The 20,978-nt window shown below is 43.6% G+C and overlaps 3 protein-coding genes across 7 annotated transcripts in view; all 3 read right to left on the reverse strand.

Moving 5' to 3' along the window:
- LOC135340503 (receptor-type tyrosine-protein phosphatase delta-like) overlaps nt 1-6,160 on the reverse strand; it is a 36,366-nt gene extending 30,206 nt beyond the window's left edge. The window contains exons 1-9 of one of the 4 annotated variants that reach the window (XM_064536849.1): nt 5,661-6,160; nt 5,445-5,601; nt 4,017-4,174; nt 3,811-3,957; nt 3,474-3,743; nt 3,160-3,411; nt 2,822-3,109; nt 2,477-2,767; nt 1,738-2,034 (exon numbers count right to left, since the gene is read on the reverse strand). In XM_064536849.1, coding sequence (XP_064392919.1) covers nt 1,738-2,034; nt 2,477-2,767; nt 2,822-3,109; nt 3,160-3,411; nt 3,474-3,743; nt 3,811-3,957; nt 4,017-4,174; nt 5,445-5,601; nt 5,661-5,826 — 2,026 coding nt within the window. In that variant the 5' untranslated portion in view covers nt 5,827-6,160. Of the gene's footprint in view, nt 1-1,737; nt 2,035-2,476; nt 2,768-2,821; nt 3,110-3,159; nt 3,412-3,473; nt 3,744-3,810; nt 3,958-4,016; nt 4,175-4,317; nt 4,503-5,444; nt 5,602-5,660 lie in introns of those variants that run through there. The other 3 variants (XM_064536850.1, XM_064536852.1, XM_064536851.1) reach the window with 3 other exon arrangements.
- Nucleotides 1-10,619, reverse strand: LOC135340506 (tyrosine-protein phosphatase Lar-like). Its single transcript, XM_064536855.1, has 11 exons — nt 10,477-10,619; nt 10,178-10,350; nt 9,958-10,110; nt 9,623-9,892; nt 9,265-9,558; nt 8,902-9,192; nt 8,551-8,844; nt 8,155-8,442; nt 7,988-8,102; nt 7,075-7,937; nt 1-261 (listed from the first exon to the last, which is right to left on the reverse strand). Exons 1-11 carry the CDS (start codon nt 10,539-10,541, stop codon nt 98-100), a joined length of 2,970 nt encoding a protein of 989 aa, XP_064392925.1. The 5' UTR covers nt 10,542-10,619; the 3' UTR covers nt 1-97.
- Nucleotides 10,578-20,978, reverse strand: part of LOC135340498 (phosphatidylinositol phosphatase PTPRQ-like) — a 20,541-nt gene continuing 10,140 nt past the window's right edge. For both annotated transcript variants that reach the window (XM_064536839.1, XM_064536838.1), the window contains exons 14-33: nt 20,621-20,785; nt 20,384-20,566; nt 19,964-20,260; nt 19,397-19,684; nt 19,101-19,208; nt 18,369-18,842; nt 17,985-18,284; nt 17,583-17,879; nt 17,192-17,479; nt 16,682-16,969; nt 16,225-16,512; nt 15,829-16,113; nt 15,324-15,611; nt 14,904-15,197; nt 14,091-14,375; nt 13,550-13,834; nt 13,073-13,372; nt 12,686-12,747; nt 11,784-12,265; nt 10,578-11,575 (exon numbers count right to left, since the gene is read on the reverse strand). In XM_064536839.1, coding sequence (XP_064392909.1) covers nt 10,774-11,575; nt 11,784-12,265; nt 12,686-12,747; nt 13,073-13,372; nt 13,550-13,834; nt 14,091-14,375; nt 14,904-15,197; nt 15,324-15,611; nt 15,829-16,113; nt 16,225-16,512; nt 16,682-16,969; nt 17,192-17,479; nt 17,583-17,879; nt 17,985-18,284; nt 18,369-18,842; nt 19,101-19,208; nt 19,397-19,684; nt 19,964-20,260; nt 20,384-20,566; nt 20,621-20,785 — 6,059 coding nt within the window. In that variant the 3' untranslated portion in view covers nt 10,578-10,773. The remainder of the gene's footprint in view (nt 11,576-11,783; nt 12,266-12,685; nt 12,748-13,072; nt 13,373-13,549; nt 13,835-14,090; nt 14,376-14,903; nt 15,198-15,323; nt 15,612-15,828; nt 16,114-16,224; nt 16,513-16,681; nt 16,970-17,191; nt 17,480-17,582; nt 17,880-17,984; nt 18,285-18,368; nt 18,843-19,100; nt 19,209-19,396; nt 19,685-19,963; nt 20,261-20,383; nt 20,567-20,620; nt 20,786-20,978) is intronic.

Raw genomic sequence — 20,978 nt, forward strand, 5'->3', positions numbered from 1 at the left:
TGAATATCGTTAACTTTCACTTACAATATATACACAACCACAATATTTAAGAGCATAAACAATATACAATACACCCACACACTAATCACATGCTACACTACTGTGTCTCTCTATGCAATGTCAATGACTGGTAAGTGTTCTCCTCTTGTTTCCTCACCAATGCTTGATAGTGGCCCTCCTCTGAGTTACTCTCTGACTGCATTACAAAACTAGTCTGTCCACGACCACTAACGCATGTAGATATCGGCTGATAATCGCTAGGCTCTTCACGCTTCATCAATGGCTGGTAGTGGCCTTCAGAATTGTTAGGGACAGTCTCAACATTCTCACCATCTTTGCTAGCACCGACTGTCACCATCTCGTACACACTTTGTTCTGCTCTCTTCACCAACGGTTGGTAATGGTTCTCAGAATCAGTCGCAAATTGTATCTCTTTAGTCTGAAATACCATTTCCCTAGAGTCTCCTTTCGATCTATTTGAAGTGAGAGTTTGATAAACATCGGAGTTGTCTTGGCAACTCTCTTCGTAACGTCTTGGTGGAATCAACGGCTGGTAGATCTTTTCTTCGTCCCCTAGGTCTGGTTCGTCCTTCCTCATCACCTCGAGGCTTTGTACGAATTCGTTGTCCAGCAGGTATAATCGAGGTGGGACTGCAGGCTCATCATCGCTCCTTTGTGAGCCTACACTGACTTGATCCATGATGGCGGTTCTTGAGGGAATGGCTGGTTGACCATCAAAATTCTCGACCATGAAGTCATCATCTTCAAGATAGCGTCTGATAGGAATGGAAGGAATTGTTTTTGCTTTTTGTTCAGTTGTGTTCAGTTTCTGCTCATTTGTAGACTGATGCTCGTTTTTAGTACCAGAGTGGTATCTGCAGCAATGAAAACAATTTTAAATTAAAATAGCAAAATGAAAATGGATGCACTTACTTTGCGTTGTCTTTTATCTGTCTTTTCTTTCTCCAACACAAACAAATTACGATCAAGAAAGCATTTGAAATCACTACCACTAACGCAAATGCTCCACATCCTATCAATATTCCGTACTTTACACCTGTTTGTAAAAGTACACAATGTAACGTTGGCTATATATAGTACTCACCTATTGCCGTAGTAACAGGTCCGTACACAGTGTGGGGGCCTTCCCCAACAGCTGTCACGGCCGATAACTGAAACCAGAAAGTAGTGAATTCTTCTAGAGATTCTATAGTTGTCATGACACCCACTTCTGGCGTTCTAGCGATAACAATATTGTCAGCATTCAGAATATACATATTGTATCTGGTAATGATCCCGTTCTGATCTTCAAGGGGAGGTGGGCTCCAGAACAGCTGCACTGAGGAGTCACGCAATGATCCATGCCGTACATTCTGTGGAGGCCCACTAGGTCCTGTTACAGGTGCAGAATGGAATTAACAGCATGCGCTGTAACAATATTCATTTCACTAATATGTAGGCAAGGGAATCTAAGTTTAAATAAGGGTATAATGGGAAACAAGGGTTCTACAAATTAATGTACTCAAGGGCTTATAAGAGAAGAGGGCATGCAACTCACTACTACCCTATGTAATCACCATACTTCATATCAGAGGCAGGATCTATATCCTATAAATAGAAACCAGTAGTGTGCAAAAGTCAAGCATTCCGCCCAATTGGAATAAATCCTTGACGTAATGTAGATCTAGTAAACACATTTCTTCCTAGCAATAATCAGCACTGACACCATGCACTTACTGTCCTCTGGCATTTGGAAGGGTGGTAGTGACTGGCTGTATGGACCCCTAGCAACAGTGTACGCTGCCACAGTCCAGCTGTACCTATAGTGTGGGTGTAAGGATAACTCCAAGCTTGTTCCGATTGCTTTGGCTTTGTGATCCTCGCACTGTCCCTCTGGTTCAATCTGACACACCCTCACTTCATAGTGGCGAATGATTCCATTCCTCTGGTAGTAGGGAGGTTCAATCCAGGAGAGCAATACAGCAGTGGAGTTAAGTGCACGTTGACGGACATTTGCAGGAGACCCAGAAGGGGCTATATAAACAAATGCTAATATTAGGAGTGCATGAATACACACCTGGTTCTGTGAATGAACAGCATGCACCGTGACACTACATAATGTCATACATACACTACCGTATAGCAGGTAATTTTCGTGGGGTAAAAAATTCGTTTATCTGGAAAACGGTGGTTTTCGTGAGTAAAATTTCGTTTAGTCTCGTTACTTGTACTGCATTCATACGTTCCGGTAAGCCACGCCTACATTACCATTTCGTGGAGGTCAGTTTACCCACGAAAATAACGAATTTTTTACCCCATGAAAATTACCCGCTATACTGTATTTTAATCTATTTTGGCTCATAGTAATGGTACCATAGGCACATGCAATGGCCAATCTAATAAATAAACAAGGGTATGTTGTGATAATGAGGTATTATACATTCTTTCTGCAATAATTAGCATTGACATCACTTACTGTCCTCTGGCATTTGAAAGGGTGGTAGTGACTGGCTGTATGGACCCCTAGCAACAGTGTAGGCTGCCACAGTCCAGCTGTACCTATAGTGTGGATGTAAGGATAACTCCAAGGTTGTTCCAGTTGCTTGGTGATCCTCGCACTGTCCCACTGGTTCAATCTGACACACCCTCACTTCATAGTGGCGAATGATTCCATTCCTCTGCTGGTATGGAAGTTCAGTCCAGGAAAGCATTATGACAGTGGGGTTAAGTACTCGATGATGGAGATTTACTGGATACCCAGAAGGAGCTATATAAAAAATTAATTGATGAACAAATTAATAACAATAACAAATGTACTCACCTCCTTCCAGTGTACGCTTATTAACGCAAGTGGTGCTTTCCCCAGCATTGTTCACAGCTGACACACAACACCGATACATAGTATTTGGCTGCAAAGAACTAACTGTGTATGACAAAATATTTAAGTCTGTTGCTATCGAGTGTAGTCCAGTGCTGTAGGAGGTCTCATCACATCTGATAGTGAAGCTGTATGGGTGACCGTACGTGCTGCTAGGCCTACCCCACCTCAAAATAAATGAGGTAGAGTTCGGATTTGTTGCAGACAGTTGTGGTGGAGCACTAGGGGGAGCTGTACAGACAATAATTAATGAATGTGCAAGGAGGGGTTTGAAGGTTTACCTATGGTCACAGTGGTGGAACGGCTTTGACTCCAACCAGCCACACTGTTAGCGCTCACATAGAAAGTGTACGTTGTGAGTGTCAAGCCATTGATTGTTAAACTTGTCAATGTAGTTTGCATTTCCTGGTTATTGTAGGATACCCGATATCCAGTGATATGCTGGTAGTTTGTCGATGGGCGTGACCACGATATTCGGACTGACTGTGGGCTCTGAACCGTTCCCTGCACAGAATTGGGTGTACCTGGAACAGCTGCAGTGTGGAGAATAAGAGTTGGGAGTTAACACTCACATAATACAATGTAATCTCCTTACGCAAAGAGGGGCATGTTGAAGAGCTACTTTCAGCATTGTTGTAGCTTCGGATGCAGCATCGATAGTTGCAGCTAGTTACATAAGCAGAATAAAAGATATGAGTGGTTTGTGTTGTTGACTCTACACTCAAACTGGAACACCCAGGAGCTGTACAAGTGACTCTATAACCATCGATACTTCTGCAGTTACTTGTACTGGGACGATACCATCTGAGTCTAATTGAGGTGGAACTGCGAATACTTATTGAAGGGCTTGTTGGATAATTTGGAGCTGTGCATGGAGTATGAAATGAAGTTATGATTGCAGCTATACAGCATGGAGGCATCTTAAGACTCACTATTAAAATTTTGGCAGTCAACAACAACAGCTTGTGAGCATGAACCAGTGGGAGGAGTCGTAATACTGCAAGAACTCAGATCACTCTCGTGTCCAGCACAGTCAACTTCCTTGTAATAGTTAGAACTGTACGAAGTAGACGTGGTACCTGCAAACATGTATAATTTAGATCTATAATAAAACCATCATATTTATAGTCTAACTGACTTCTGTCATCACAGTAATCCAATTGTCTGCATACAACATTAGCCAGAAAATTTGAGGGCGTACAAACACTGTACCATCTCCCTCCACGGCACACCTCTACCCTCCCAGTCACGGTGTATTGTAATCTGACGTCATTTGTCGTACACCCTTTGCAGCTTCTGCAGATAAGAAATCCAAAAACTTAACACTAGACAGTCAGCTACAATGCCAGACAGTCACACAGATACTTCAAGTCTTACCATTACTTAATCACTGTTTCTCTACCAGTACCTAGGATATAGCTAGGCCGCATGCAACTGACCTTAGTACTTGCCACAAGAGAAATGGCAGGAGCACAATTACAATCTTTTTAACATGCATTGTATACTATACAGATCTACTTTAGCTAGACTAGTAGCATTGTAGCATGTGTCTCTAGATCTATGTGGCTGGTTTATAATTATTCAGTCACTGCTTTACTTTAATAGCTAGCTAAGCTACCGGAAAACAAAGATTACACAACACAGCCCCAGGTTTATATAAACTGCAACGCTCAGAGCATGAATCTCATTAGTGGGCATCCATTTGTAAATTGTAATTGGTTATGGCAATGAATATAATTATGAGACCCACACTACTGTCACATATCTAAGCATTAATTTGTACATTTAATTGGTAATCTATGCTCAATTGAATCATCATAATTAAGGCGACTGCATGCTATATAGTGATAGCTTCAATACAGCAAGCCAACACATATGTAGACCAATAGTTATAAAAAGGGTATACAAAACACTCGGGCATTCAATGAAACGCAAAACACACAGAGTAAGTGTTAATGACTACTACGAGATATCCCCCTGCACAAGAACTAGGTCGCACAATCAAGCACTCCTGTGTAGGCAGGCAGGAGTTAACTGTTTCAGATATTCTTATTAACAGCTGCTTTCTGTTACCTAGTAAATTAGTCAATAGTACCTCCTATAACATGTTTAAAGTTACTCTTGGACGTTACCTGAACACATTCAGTCAGTTGATTACCCTAGCTACCTTTTAACTATTTATATGTTTGTATATAGGGAGCACCTAGAAAGGCTAGTGGCCTATTATGCTAACCCTTCCTGTTGGACAAATCTTAATTATTGATTGAGACATTAAGATAGGCAAATCACATTGTTAGGGATATCACTAGCTACATGCATGGAAATACCCACAAGCGAAGTTCGACAAATAAAAGGTTACTTTTCAGTCAGTAAAAGGGTGGCTGTATACACTCACTGGCATACTCAATATGCTAAATGGAATAGTGTTTGCGGTATTACCTTGGTTGGTTGTGAAGAGACACTTGTTAATGGCCACTCTTATAATTATAGCTATGCAAACAAATACCCACACACAAACAATTTGAAAGAGTTACCTTTCAGTACTATAGGACTATATCAGTAGTACCTTTGTTGACCTTGAAGAGTCACTTGTTTGTTCATTCTTCTCTTGTAACAACAACAGGAAATGCATGTTATCACAATACACAGAAGTAGCAACAATGCTACTAGTGCTCCACCAAACACACCTGTCCCCAGGTTGCTACCAGCTTGTGTTGTTTGCTCTATAGAATATATTACCCTCGTAATGCATTACATAATTATTCTTTACTAACATACGTACCTTGTTCTGTCCTGCATCCATGCACAAGTGTAATTTCCTTCACCAGCTTGATTAGTAGCAGAGATGCAACAGTGTGCCAAGGAAGCTTTTTGTTGGCCGTGAGTTTAGACTTGAATAGAGCCTTACCTAGTCTATACCTAGACACTATCAGCTTGTTAAATAGCATGTGTTCGATAAATCGGTTGTTTACTCTCAATATACTAGCATGTTACGGATGCATCAATTCAACCACAAGATTGTTATGCCAACATACCTCCTTGCTGAAAAAACTCCAGCTCTCGACACACCACCACTTGAGTCTCTTCAATGAATTCCCCCCCTGGCCAGGCATCTCACATGGAGTGCACCAGACATCATTCAGACAACATGTCCACTCTCTCCCCTCTCTGGAGCTGGGTCCACCACAATAGAATGCCCTATGATGCAGATATGTTAAAGGTGACGGGCACTCAGTACAGCTCATGACAGCAACTTCAAAAGAGAACATCCATAACTGTAAAAGGTCTAGTGTGAACAGACCACAAAACCACAACACACTTGAGAGTCACCGCCTACTGCTATGAAGTGCAGTGTATTATGGCAATTAAGACTGGCAAATATGCATACATGAAAAAGTTATTACAATCTTGTCTTTTTGTTTTCCCTTTGTTTGATTGTTTGTCGTTTACAGGACGACCTGCATTTCCTGCCCAGTTTTCTAGGATAGCCTATGCAGCAAATGACTTTCAGAGCATGACATCATTAACAGACAAAGTACACAACCACAAAGAATGAATATTGACATAAAGAGCACTTGTTGCCTTTTGATCTCTGAGATCAAAGGAATAGCAGTGCCAGTATATGGGATAATGTAGGACCAATATGGTATATTGCAAGTGACCTTTAATCTACTAAGCCACCACCCTAACCAATAAGCCACACCTATTCTCTCCCTAGTTAAGACCTGGGACCACCCTCCACCCAATACTTTAAATTATTGCTTTTATATTGCCACACACAGTGAGACATTTATGGTTGCTGTGGTAAATGTACTAGACAGCATATGCATGGTTTTGATGCACTTACTATACGATATTGTAATTCCAGCCACCAAAAACAGAACAAAACTACCAAATTATTATTCATATCTATGCAGCAAGTGGGGTCTATGCTGGTTCTATATGACTTTCAAGGCAACAAATTAGTCATGTAATAACTAAACTTAAACTTCAATACAATACACCAAGACTACTCTCTTGAATACACCCATGCTACACTAAAGTGTCTCTATGCAATGTCAATGACTGGTAAGTGTTCTCCTCTTGCTTCCTCACCAATGCTTGATAGTGGCCCTCCTCCGAGTTACTCTCTGACTGCATTACAAAACTAGTCTGTCCACGACTAATGCATGTAGATATCGGCTGATAATTGCTAGGCTCTTCACGCTTCATCAGTGGCTGATAATGGCCCTCCTCCGAGTTACTCTCTGACTGCATTACAAAACTGCTCGTTAAAGTCTGTCCACGACCACTAATGCATGTAGATATCGGCTGATAATCGCTAGGCTCTTCACGCTTCATCAATGGCTGGTAATGGCCTTCAGAATTGTTAGGAACAGTCTCAATATTCTTATTCTCACCATCTTTGCCACCACCGACTGTCACCATCTCGTAAACACTTTGTTCCGCTCTCTTCACCAACGGCTGGTAATGGTTCTCAGAATCTGCCGCAAATCGTGTCTCTTCACTCAGTATGGTTACTTCCCTAAAGTCACTTTTCGATCTGTTTGAAGTTAGGGCTTGATAAACATCGGAGTCGTCTTGGCAACTCTCCTCGTAACGTCTCGGCGGGATCAACGGCTGATAGATTTTATCTTCATCTCCTAGGTCCGGTGCGTCCTTCCCACTCACCTCAGCTACAAATGCCTCAAGGCCTTGCACAAATACGTTGTCCAGCAGGTACATGCGAGGTGGGACTGCAGGCTCATCAGCGCTTCTTTGTGGGCCTGCATTAACCTGATCCATGATGGTGGCTCTTGAGGGAATGGCTGGTTGACCATCGAAATTCCCGACCATGAAGTCATCATCTTCAAGATAGCGTCTCGTAGGTATGGGAGGAGTTTCTGTATTCTTTGCAGTCTTAAACAAATTCTTCAACCTTTGTAAAGAAGACCTCTTTTTTGGCTTGTCTTTTCGTTCGGATTTATCTCCGTACAATACTGCTAATGTGTTCACTTTCTGTTCATTTGTGTCTCTTTTAGATTTCAGTTTATGCTCATTTTTAGTACCAGAGTGGTTTCTGCAATGAAAGCAATTTTAAAATCTCAGAATTAAAACGAAAGCAATTACTTTGTGTTGATTTTTCTCTGTCTTCTCTTTCTCCAACACAAACACAAACACATGAAAGCAGTTGCAATCACTACCGCAAACGCTCCACCTGCTATCAGTGTTCCGTACTTAGCACCTGTTTGTAAAAGTACATGCACAATGTAACATTGGCTATATATAGTATTCACCTATTGCCGTAGTAACAGGTCCGTACACAGTGTGGGGGCCTTCCCCAGCAGCTGTCACGGCCGATAACTCAAACCAGAAAGTAGTGATTTCATCTAGAGACTCTATAGTTGCCATGACACCCACTTCTAACGTTTTAGAGATATTGATATTGTCAGCATTCATAATATAAACATTATATCCGGTGATAACTCCATTCTGATCTTCAAGGGGAGGTGGGCTCCAGAACAGCTGCACTGAGGAGTCACTCAATAATCCATGCCGTACATTCTGTGGAGGGCCACTTGGTACTGTGTATAGAATGGAGTTAACATACTAATTTTACGTATGTAGGTAGATCTACAATGACAGTCTTAGGGTAAGGGCACTAATAATCAGCACTGACATTATGCACTTACTGTCCACTGGCATTTGGAAGAACGCTAGTGGCTGCCTGTATGGACCCCAATCAATAGTGTAGGCTGCCACAGTCCAGCTGTACCTATAGTGTGGGTGTAGAGATAACTCCAAGGTTGTTGTTCCAGTTGTTTGGTGATCCTTGCACTGTCCCGCTGGTTCAATCTGACATACTCTCACTGCATAGTAACGAATGATTCCATTCCTCTGTCGGTAGGGAGGTTCAGTCCATATGAGCATTATGGCAGTGGAGCTAAGTGTTTGATATTGGACATTTGCAGAAGACCCAGTAGGGGCTATAAAAATTAATTAATCAAACAACAAAATAATTACGTACAGCAAAATTCACTCGCCTCTTTCCAGTGTACGCTTATTAACGCAAGTGGGGCTTTCCCCAGCATTGTTCACAGCTGACACACAACACTGATACGTAGCACCTGGCTGCAAAGAACGAACAGTGTATGACACACTATTTAAGTTTGATTCTATTAATTGTGCTCCAGTGTTGCTGTAGGAGGTCTCGTCGCAGCTGATAGAGAAACTGTATGGTTGATTGTACGTGTTGCTAGGGCTACCCCACCTCAAAATAAATGAGGTAGGGCTCAGATTTGTTGCAGACAGTCGTGGTGGAGCACTAGGGGGAGCTGTATAAACAAAGAGTGAACAAATAACATACGTTTGAGACTTTATACTTAGTGAGGGGTTTGAAGGCTTACCTATGATCAATGTCACAGCAGGGGAGCTGCTTGAACTCAGACCAGCCACACTTTTAGCTTTCACATTGAAAGTGTATGTTGCGAGTCGTATCAGATTATTGATAGTTAAATTTCTGGATACAGCATTTACGTCCATAGACTGGGATGTACAAAACGGGCAATAATAATTATTGCTGTAGGAAACCCGATATCCAGTGATATGGTAGTAGTTTGATGATGGGCGTGACCATGATATTTGGACTGACTGTGGACTCAGAACCGTTCCCTGCACAGAATTGGGTGTACCTGGAACAGCTGCAGTGTATAGAGAATAAGAGTTGGGAGTTAACACTCAAATAATACAATGTAATATCCTTACGCAAATAGGCGCATCTTTCAGAGCTACTTCCAGCATTGTTGTAGCTTTGGATGCAGCATTGATAGTTGCAGCTAGTAACACCAGCAGAATAAAAGGTGAGAGTGGTTTGTGTTGTTGATGCTACACTCAAACTGGAACACCCAGAAGCTGTACAAGTGACTCTATAGCCATCGATACTTCTGCAGTTGCTTGTACTGGGACGAGACCATCTGAGTCTAATTGAGGTGGAACTGAGAATACTTATTGAAGGGTTTAATGGAGAAAGTGGAGCTGTGCATGGGGTATGAAAGGAATTCATGATTGCAGCTATAGCGACAGGCATGCATGGGACTCACTATTTATAACTCTTCGACATTCAATAACAACAGCCCGTGAGCATGAACCAATAGGGGTCATAACGCTGCAAGAACTCAGATCACTTGCACTCTCATGTCCACTACAGTTAACTTTTTTGTAATTGACAGAATTGTGCGAAGTAGACTGGATATCTGCAAACATATATAAAACCGTCAGATAGTTAGCATGCAGCCTATTAACCTAGTCTAACTGACTGACCTCCACCAATAAATTCATAACAATTCGATTGTCTGCATATAACATTAGCCAGGGAATTGGGAAGATTTGAGGGGGCACAAACACTGTACCACGTCCCTCCATCACACACCTCTACCCTCCCAGTCACGGTGTTTTGTAATCTGACGTCATTTGTCGTACATCCTTTGCAACTTCTGCAGGTAAATAACCCAAACTTGATTAAATAAGTCATGCAGCTATACAATGCTCAATACTAGATATCAAGTGTTAGTTTCTCTACCACACTGGATCTAGGCTATAGTAGTCTATATACAACTGACCTTAAGCTTAATACTTGCCACAAGAGCAATGGTAGGAGCACAATCACAATCCTTTTAACCTGCATTCCCTAGCTAGTTACTCTAACATTAGTCTATGGAAATTTTAGCAATGAACAAAATTCTTCAGCACAATTCTAGACACACTGAATTGCTATCCAACATTGACAGGAAATAATTATGATGCAGCTATCAACAAACACATAAAAAAACAACAATTACATGACTGTGTTATGTTTAATATAGTTCGCTCAGTACACAGCAATGTTGCATTAATTAAGTAACAATGAAAGTTAATAATTATGTTGGGGTTTTCATTTCAATGTACGGCTCTAGCAGCTCCAAATTTGTTGTAGGCTGCTCTCCCCTCAGGCTTGGCTGTGGTACATCGCTCCTTGTCATCGTGGAAATATCGGCTCTCGTTTGCGGGACAGCATATCCAACTGGTGGCCCAAGTTGTTGGTAGTCCATATTAGGAGAGGGTGTGTCCTTTGGTTTCCATGGTGCTGGTATGAGAGGTTCATAGGTACGTGCAGTGTTATCATTAGTAACGGGAGGTTGTGTGTTAGAGTACTCGGGAGGCTCTGCAGATGTAAGGGTGGGTGTGGCTTTGGACATCATGGAGGTGAGATATTCGTATGAATTTGGGACAACATCACTTACTCCGATATTACCATAGCGAAGAGATGGCATTTTGTTCACATCTAGCTCTGAATAATCTGGTTGTCCTGGTATAGCATCTTGTTTAGGAGTTATCCCAAGTTCATCATACTCTAGTTCTGCAAACGCTCCTTTATTATCGATGCTCTTGCATTTGCCGTTGCCAATGGGAGGAGCAGGAAGTGCTCCTCTAGTGGTGCGCGGGGGAGAGGGGTTGACATCGAGGTCAGATAACATTTTCTGGTCGAAATTAGTATCCGGTTTGTTGTAAGAGGGGGGTGGTCCCGAGAGATTGTCGGTGAAATATTTTGAGGGTTCGTCGTAAATATGATCGTCGTCTAATCCTGATTCCTGTTCTTTTGAGAGTTTCGATGGGTAGCCAACTCCATTAGTAGCTTCTCCAGGAGTGAGGGTGAAGTTGAGTCTCAGGTTGTGGTTGCGTCTGTGTGGTGTGTGTGTGATGTGTGGTGTATGTGTGTGTGGGTGGAGGGGGCGTACATCAGGTGAGTACGGTGTTTACCATTATGATGCCATTAGCAAAAGAAAATGTTATTCCATATCATATGCAAACAATGTTATTGTGTAGATAAGTAAAATAAAGTTATAACGGGCACAGCATTACATTACCCTATATACACAACCGCACGTACCTTCCCGCTCTTTCTTCCCTCTTTACTTGCCTCCTTTTCATTCCCACCACAATCAGAATGAGCATCAAAGTTCCACATATCAAGAAAACCAGACCGCCGGCAATACCACCAATTAGGGTGACACTAATCCCCCCACCCCCTCGGGGCTCCACGGCAACCGTTACAATCGGCAGTGCCGGGTACAGAGGGCAAAGGTCATCTGGTAGCACAGAACAAGGCGCCACTCGTAGTCGGACACCCTGGACAAGAATAGTAGGCTCAGTGTTAACCAGAGTCTGAAGGAAGTCTCGTATTTGAACGCTTGTGGCATTTTCGCTGCTGACAAGAGTGGCGTGGAGGATGGTTCTGTCTGTGGATTGGTCGCCACATTGCAGACTGCCCTGGGCTATGTACTTGGGGGAGTAGATACAGTCACATGACATCTCAAGACTAGAGGAGAGGAAGTGGACAACCTCGTTGACTTTCTCAGCAGCTCCAGAACTCTGTAATTAAAGCGTGTGTGTATGGAACAAACAATATTTAGTAACTAAACAGAATGTGTATATATAATAATAGCATAATAGTAGGTATATGGCTAGGCTAAGGTTCTACCGCAATGTGCTTGCGCAATACATGACGTAATTAACCGCACTGTTTTGAGTGTGTTTGTTGTACAGCCACTAATGTAACATATACGAGGAGTATACGTATATACATACAAAGAATTGCATGAGAAATGCATGTTCAGTTATCATTAGTGTGCATGATGATGCTTGTTTGCAGCTGCAGCAGTCAGGCATATACATTAGCGCTAGCTGATGGTATTATGCGTGCGTGATGTGCAGCTGCAGCAGTCAGGTAGATACATTAGCGCTGATGTTATTATGTGTGTGCGTGATTGTTTAGATAGCTAGAGAACTCACAGTCCAAGGTAAACACACTATAGGCCCGTACAGGTGCACACGGAATGGACTGCCCTCAAATACTGCAAGAATGGACAACAAGAGCAATTTAGATAACATGCAGCTGTCGTGCTACGAAAACACTCAACAAAAACCTTCTGTCAAAAAATTCCATTCTACAGCTTTAATATACAGTGCAAAAAGTAACAGTCATTATAAGTAAGCAACCCTTTTATAATTATCAAAACATGCAAGGGAACTTCTGGAAGCATAATATAAAGTACAAAAGGCAATAACATTTAGTTATCAAAACAATGCTATGCAAAGATAACACACATACATTTAACAAAACAAACTATAACTGCACTCGGTGCTTTACAGAAGGGAGTCTGCTGACCACACACTTACATTCTGTAATGATCTCAGCGCTGTAGTCGCCAACTCCCATGTCGTTCTTTGCTGCCACTGAGATACCGTACACAAGGTGTGGCTCTAGCTCATCCACCACTATACCTGACTCCACCACTTCTACAAACTCGGCTGTATCCATGGCATTACGTGTGACTCGACGCGCTTCAACTACTCTATAGCGGACCAGGAAGCTTGGGGGTGCCGAACCATCAGTGAGGGGGAGGGGGTCCCAGCTCACACGGACCTCAGTGGCACTGATACGAGTTGCCATAGCATTGCTTGGAGGGACTGTTGGGGCTGTGGACAAGAGATCAATGAGTAAGGCAATGATGTTACCCCAATATAAGGAAATGGGCTTAAATCAGCCATTGAAAAATCGAGAGTAACTGCTAATAATTAAAAATTTCAGCTATCCATACTTGGGACTGCATGCACAACGTGTGCATCATTTAATATTGCTACCAAAGTACCCACCTCCCTGGGGGGTCCTGGAGGTCATCACTAGAGGTTGACCCCGCCCACCAGTGGTCTCGGCAGCTACAGAGAAGTTGTATATCGTGTATCCTCTCAGGCCCATCAGCTCAAGCTCTAGTGTGTCGCCATCGGCACTGTAACTATGGTTACGGCTCGTAGAGGTGGCCAGGACGATATAGCCGGTGATGATCCCGTTTTGCAAGAGGGCGGGGACTGGGGCCCAACGAAGAAGAGTGGTGGAGGAAGAGGTGTGGTTTATAGTCAGCTCAGTAGGACTGCCAGGAGCTGTGTGTGTGTGTGTGTGTGTGTGTTTGAGAATGGTATATACAGAAGTATAGGGGTGGGATCAGGCTTTCCGACACATAATTACTGACTCAGCCTAAAATCAGAAAAACAGCTCAAAATTTTTTAGATCTTAGTTTGTGTGTAGGAAGATATACAGTCATGCTTGTACCATGTCCAGCTAGGTATTCTATATAGACAACACTTGAAGCTGTGTGTATTTGTCTAATAAATGAACGATTTGAAGATGCTCTCTCACCGTCCTGAGGTTGCTGCACTCGTATCATCGCAGGGGGTCCCGCCCCCACAGTGATGGCAGACACAGTACACTCGTACGTGTAATACGGGCGGAGTCCATTCTTCAGGTAGCTCAAAGCAGTGGTAGTATCAGTCGTCACAGTTCCAGTGGCTAGTTCAGTGATCGTGATTTGGTACTCTCTTATGATGCCGTTTTTTAGATCACTAGATGGGGGCCTCCAGCTGAGTCGGAGGGTGGAGGGAGATGGGCTTGTTACCGTCAGGTCTACTGGGGGAGCAGAGGGAACTGTGTGTGTGTGGGGGGGGAGGTATGGGTATAAACATCAAAAAGGCATTGTAGATTATTAAATCATTAAAGTATACTTCATAACCTATTGCAAATCTTTTATGGTAGAGTACTATACGTAGACGTAAGTAGCGTAACAAATTCAGACCTTTATAAGCTAATTCGTACGTATAAGGCCAATAAGTTTGAATTCCTGCCATAACTTGAATTCCGTTCATTCAATTTAAACGATTTTCTGATTTTCCAAACGCTTAGAAAGAGACCTTTCAAATGGTGTAATCAAAGTCATATTTGAGAGATAAACTAATTTGTCCATACCATGGAGTATAGCCCATGGTCTAAGGCCGAAAAATGACAAATTATGGCCCCAACCAAAGTCTGGATCCAAACACATCATTTGAAAGGTCTCTTCCTAAGCTTTCAGAAAATCATAAAATTATTGAAATTGGATCAACGTTACTAAAGTTATGGCTGTTGAAAGATGATCTGCCTAACAACCAGCGAGATATGAACAGTACTGTATCTCACCATCCTCAGGTAGTGTAGCTGTGATTGTTTGGGAAGGTCCCACTCCGGTACTGGTCTTAGCAGCTAAACTGAATTCATACATCCACGCCGGATGTAGGGCATGTACTTCAAACTCCAATTCTGTCGTCTCAATTCTGATTGGCTGATTTGTTGTGATGGGGATGATCTGCGTCACGACAAGTGTGTATCCAATGATGACACCATTACGCTGTTCCTCGAGGGGCGGAGTCCATGAGAGGGATATGGAACGCGGAGTGGAACCTCTAATACTGAAGCTGTTCGGTGTACCTGGAACTGGAATGGAAAAAAGAGAAAACTAGCTTTTTGTTATAATAGTTATCAGGGCTCTCAGAAAGATCAGCAGTGTTGCTCGGGTGTCATAATAAAAATGTTACTACTAATGTGCAGTCAATAACGTACTATCTTCCATAGTGATGATCTCCACATCGGCTGATTGTGGCCCTGTTTCCACGGTAACAGCGGCCATGCTCACTCTGTACGTCTTGCCAGGGCGAAGACCCGTGAGAGAATAGCTCTCCATAAAGCTAGTGAATTGTTGGTTGTCGTTAATCCCAGGTCCAGTCAGGTAGATTATGTAACTACGAATAAGACCATTTTGGGAGTCGAGAGGGGGAGGGGCCCACGTGATGTAGGCTGTTGTAGTGGTTGTTGATACTACAGACAAGTCTACCGGATGGCTTGAGGGAGCTGTGTGTGTGTGTGAGGGGGGTGGGGGGGTGGGGGTGGGGGGGAGGGAAGAGTGAAGTTAACCTTTAGTTACGTTCATGTACTGTGCTTGAAATTATTCTCGGTATACGTAATGTACATGCATGTACTCTGATTGCTTGAGGATACAAATAATGTAGCTCTATAGCTTATAGGAACATTGGGTTCAAATAATATTTGCAGGTGAATGAACACATACCTGCTTCGTCTAATTGTACCGTGGCATTGTCAGAGTATGGCCCCACCCCCACAGCAGTGGCAGCTGTCAGACTGTACTTGTACGTATAGTAAGGATGGAGGTTGTCATACATCACACTTGTCTCTGTGGTTTGTACTGCCATCAGTGTGTCTGTGGGGCACTCTACTAGGTGAGCATGGTAACGAACAACGTCGCCATTGGAAACAACGGGTGGGGACCAAGAGAGTGTGATAGATGTGGGGCTGTTCTTTGTGAGTGTGATGTGTGTGGGCGGGCTCCCGGGAACTGTGTGTGTGCGTGAGGGCGTACAAATGCAATTAGCATACAGTCTGCAAAAGAAGTCATACTACACGTATTATTATCGACAATAATTATCATGTACTATAGCTAATTTACCGTCTTCAAGTGTAGTGGCTAAAATGTTGCTTGAGAATGGGCCTTGGGAGACGGTGAATGCAGCCACTTGGAACTGGTACTGAGTATCTGGAATCAGACCCTGTATATTAATGAGCGGAGATGTTGAGGATAGTAGCCTCTCTGTAGAGGCACCAGAGCGTGACACTCGGATGTCGTATCTTCTAACAATTCCATTCCTGGTCTCGGTTGGTGGTACTTCCCATTCCATTCTGATAGTAGTAGAGGTGCGGTCTGTGATCCGAACATTGACAGGTGCAGTCGATGGTGCTGCATGAAGCAAATACACATGTTATAATTATTGTCCTCTATACGTTCTGTAATTAAAACGCTGAACATTCACCATATCAACCAAATAATTAGGACACCTATGTACGTATATGGCCAGCTGCTACTAATAAACACATTTTGCACTGGTTTTCATAAACGTTGTACATACCATCCTCAGCGGTCCTAGCAACCAGCTCAGCAGTGTAAGGGCCCTCGGCAACTGTCACAGCTGCAACACTGCATGTATAGCGAGTGTAAGGTAGTAGGTCCATAGCAACTATCTCTGTTGTGGTGCTCGTTAAGAGAAGCTCTCCCCCAGTCCTGATCTCCGTGACGATCACACTATACTCTCGTATGTTGCCGTGGTGATATTGAGGGGGAGGAGGGTACCAGGAAAGTCTGAAGCTTGTCGGGCCGAGAATATCAACTGTTAGATTCTGTGGGCGGTGGGAGGGAGCTGTGTGTGTGTGTGTGTGGTGGGCGGGTGTGTGTGTGTGTTGTGGGCAGTATATCAATGTTAGCAATCATAGAACGTAAGTATTTTAAAATACTACCTCTGAGGCTACTGGTAGTTTACTGCATATAAAAGAGGAAAATTTGTGTGTTTAATTGAAATAGTGGATTGATTTAACCTGGACACATCTCTGATACATGCATGTAGGACAAGAGGTTTTCTTACCTTCCTCGGGTGTTTCTATGACAACCTCCGGACTGGGAGGTCCCACCCCCCTCTCTGTGCTAGCAGACACACTGAACATGTACGAGGTGTAGGGTAGAGTCGTTACACTGTACTGGATTGCCACGGTATCAATTGTGTAGCTCTCATCTGATTCGACGCCTGTGACAGTCACTGTGTAACCAGTGATGACTCCATTGGTCAGTTCAGGAGGAGGTGGGCTCCAGGACAGCTGCACTTGACGAGGGGACACAGCCACGGCACGCAGCGAGCCAGGGTAGCCACTTGGAACTGTACATTATTACAGACAACGTAAAAGACCTAACTGCAAAAGACCTAGCTATCATAATTATGTTATTATTATGCTACTTCCCCACTAGCTACTCCCACTCACCATCCTGTCCTGTTCTCTGAGTGATGACCTCTGTAAACGGACCCACCCCCACAACTGTATACGCAGCCACGGCAACCACATACTGGTAGTAGGGGTGCAAGTCTCGCACGGTAATCATGGTGACTGAAGTAACATTGTGTGTTTGGGTTGTTCCTGTTTCTTGCTCTGTGAGTGTGAGTGTGTAGCCGATGATGACCCCGTTGTGGGTGTGGCTAGGGGGTGAGGTCCAAGAGAACATGAGGGAGGACGAGAGAATTGGATCAAGCACTCGTAAGTTTTGTGGTGGACCAGTGGGAACTGTGTGTGTGTAGGTGGGTGGGTGGTGTGTGAGCGTGTGCGTGTGGAGGGATGTAAGCTAAATTAGTTTTGGGAAAGGACAATTAATAACAAAGACCCACTCACCTCCAGTACGAGTATTGAATGTGGTGATCAGACTAGACGGCCCACCCCCCTCTGAGGTCAGGGCGCGTACTGTCACAGTGTACAGTGTATTAGGCTCCAAATTTGTCAAACCAAATTGTGCTGAGCTGGCGCTATGGGTGTTAGTTATGCCCAGATCAAGGTTTGTTAGGGTCACTGTATAACCCGTTATGACTCCATTTTGTTCCTCTACTGGCGGAGAGTCCCACATGATCGTTGCCGATGGAGATACAAGATCTGTTGTCACAGAGACTCGGACATTCCGAGGGGGGCCACTAGGAGCTGCAGGAGGTATAGCAAGTAAATGTAACACATTAAGAGCACATGAAATTTTAGCAACAATTTTCACGAGATATTATTACGTACCGTCTTGTGGCATTCGCAGGGTGAGTGCTGGAGAGAATGGACCAGCCGCTATCGTCACCATGGCAACTCTGAATCGGTAATTGTAGTACGGGTGAAGTCCGCTCAGACTCAGAGAATTGGTACTAGTATTGAACAATTGCATCGTTGTCGTTTCAACCTCTGTCAATTCCACACGGCGAGTACGAATGATTCCATTCCAGAACTGCCTGGCCGGTAAGTCCCATTCCAGTTCCAGCATTGAAGAGCTACTGGTTGTGTATCGTACATTGAGAGGTGGTCTAGTGGGAGCGGCTTCGCTGGTCAAAACCTCATACCCAAGGCTTTGCGGTCCGGTTCCATTCACTGTCCGTGCTGCTATGGTTACGATGTAGCGGGTATAGACTTGGAGAGAAATGACTGTGTAACTGGTCAGTTGTGAGGTAGTATACTCTTGCCTGGCGCCATTGGAGGCCACAGTCAGTGAAATGTTGTAACCTGAAAGGAAATAAGAGACAGAGGCAGTGTTAGAACGTATACCTGATTATAAGAAAGACGATATTTTGAAAGGCCTAGTTACATATATTAATTATCGAACTAATATTTTAGAGTCTCAACTAATTTGCAGTTTAAGAGGCCTGTTATGTTTCACTATCAGCAGAAAAGTTTCCTCACATGCACACACACCCACACCACACAACACACACACACACACACACACCACACAACACACAACACACAGAGCTCTTATAATACCTATAATGATGCCGTTGGTGTGTTGAGGTTGAGGGGGTAGCCAGGTGAGGTCCACACTAGTGGGGGAGTTAGCCACACCCACTATACTTCGTGGGGGGCCGCTTGGAACTGCACAGGGGGTGGAGAGGAAATGCATGTGCATGTAACTTCATCGATCAAAGAATATCATTAATAATAATTTTATTATTAATAAGTACTAAAACCCTTTCACTTGAAATGCATAGAATTGCAATTGACCAGTATTATAATTATACAGTGTGTGCACATGCAGTGATAGGCTAGTTTCATGAACTGACCATCCTGGAAGGTAGTTATGGTAACAGGTGCAGAGAATGGCCCCAGGGCCGTTGTCATGGCAGCCACAGAACACTCGTATCGGTAATACGGATGCAACCCGGATAATCCAATTCTGGGCTCCCTGACGATGTGGAATACTGTCTGTGACGTGTCCAATGTGTTAATTCTAACACGGTATTCGACAAGAAATCCGTTAATATGTTCTGGAGGGGGTGGAGTCCATGAAAGCTCCATGGCAACGGATGAGGCGGCATTGCCACGGAGACCACCAGGGGAAGCAGTAGGAGCTGTAGAGATACGGAAATATAATAATTCCTAGTAAAGAATTCACTACAAAATTATCAGACTAACTATAATACCGTAAATCGGGTTTCGAATGCGAAGGTTAATCGATTGCGAATGACACTGTACAAGCCTGATTGTGTTTCTAACTATTGTGAATTGCATGCAAAGCATATGGGAAATTGCATACGCATGCTCACTCTTTGCTTTGCGAATTATGCAAACATTTGCAAATTGAAAGAATGTCGCATTCTAAACCAGATATGGTAGGTAGTGTGTTGTACCTGTTTGTAATGTTTGTAGTGTCTGACAGCTGAGCTCCCCAGGACCCGCCATACCCACACCCCCCACACAGCATATGTACGAGGTGTATGGGTGGAGCTCCGTTATTGCTACCAACAAAGTGGTGTTGTCTCCTGTCACATGACTAGCATTTGAATACTGCGAGTCTGTTGTGCAGTTGACTGTGTAATAGAAGACAGTTGCTTGGTAGGTGGAGTTTAGCGGGTGTTGCCATGATACGGTGACTGAGGAAGCATTAATGGACGAGAGGATGACACTATGCGGAGGACCAGGGGGCGCTGCAAAAATGAAAAAATGAAAAAAAAAAAATTCATTACAGGAAAATGTTACTTTTGCATGAAATGAATAAAAATTAATCCTACGTGTAGTTACTGATAACTAGACCACTCCCTTTCACTTACGAATTCCACAGATGACCCCTGCGTCCCCGGAATGGTTAGCCAAACAGTTGACCCCCAGATTGTGGGCATCAAGATACGAGCAGTCAGTGAGCAGCTGGTGACTTGAGGAGCACACTACGTTGTCCATTAGAATAGGTAGCCCCTCCCCACGACCAAAGAAAGCTCCCAGCCTGACCTCTGCACCTAGAAGTGGGGCGGGCGGTAGTATTTTTCCATGTACAAGAGATTAGTTCCCACCTTGTTCTGGTAGTCCGAGTTGTTTGCACACTACGGCAGCTTCCCGGGGGATCCAGTTGTCACTGCACACGGTCCCCCACCCCCCACCAAGACACACCTCCACACGACCTTCGTAGAATGAGGCTCCACCCACCAGCCGTACACTGTTCTCAATACACTGCGAACCTGCATGCATGCATGGTATTTTGTACGTGTATTTAACGACTCTAGCTGTAACTAGTTTCCTGTTTTTCGAAGAAATACCATGCTATTTTGTCAAAAACTGGCCCAAACAGAATTTGCATGGCCTCTGTTACTCCACCTACCATAATTGCTCTACATATGCGCAATGAGACATACTAGGCTGCCTCGACCCCAT

Source organism: Halichondria panicea, chromosome 8, assembly GCF_963675165.1.
Source record: "Halichondria panicea chromosome 8, odHalPani1.1, whole genome shotgun sequence".
NCBI classification, from domain to species: domain Eukaryota; kingdom Metazoa; phylum Porifera; class Demospongiae; order Suberitida; family Halichondriidae; genus Halichondria; species Halichondria panicea.

What these genes read in the sequence shown, in the direction of transcription:
- LOC135340506 (XM_064536855.1), bottom strand. Translation starts at nt 10,541, where the DNA reads ATGCAGGTTAAAAGGATTGTGATTGTGCTCCTACCATTGCTCTTGTGG. An exon ending in TGGCAAGTATTAAGCTTAAG is followed by an intron (nt 10,351 to 10,476) that starts GTCAGTTGTATA and finishes ATTTACCTGCAG; the next exon opens with AAGTTGCAAAGGATGTACGA. An exon ending in TGAAAGATGCGCCTATTTGC is followed by an intron (nt 9,559 to 9,622) that starts GTAAGGATATTA and finishes TATACACTGCAG; the next exon opens with CTGTTCCAGGTACACCCAAT.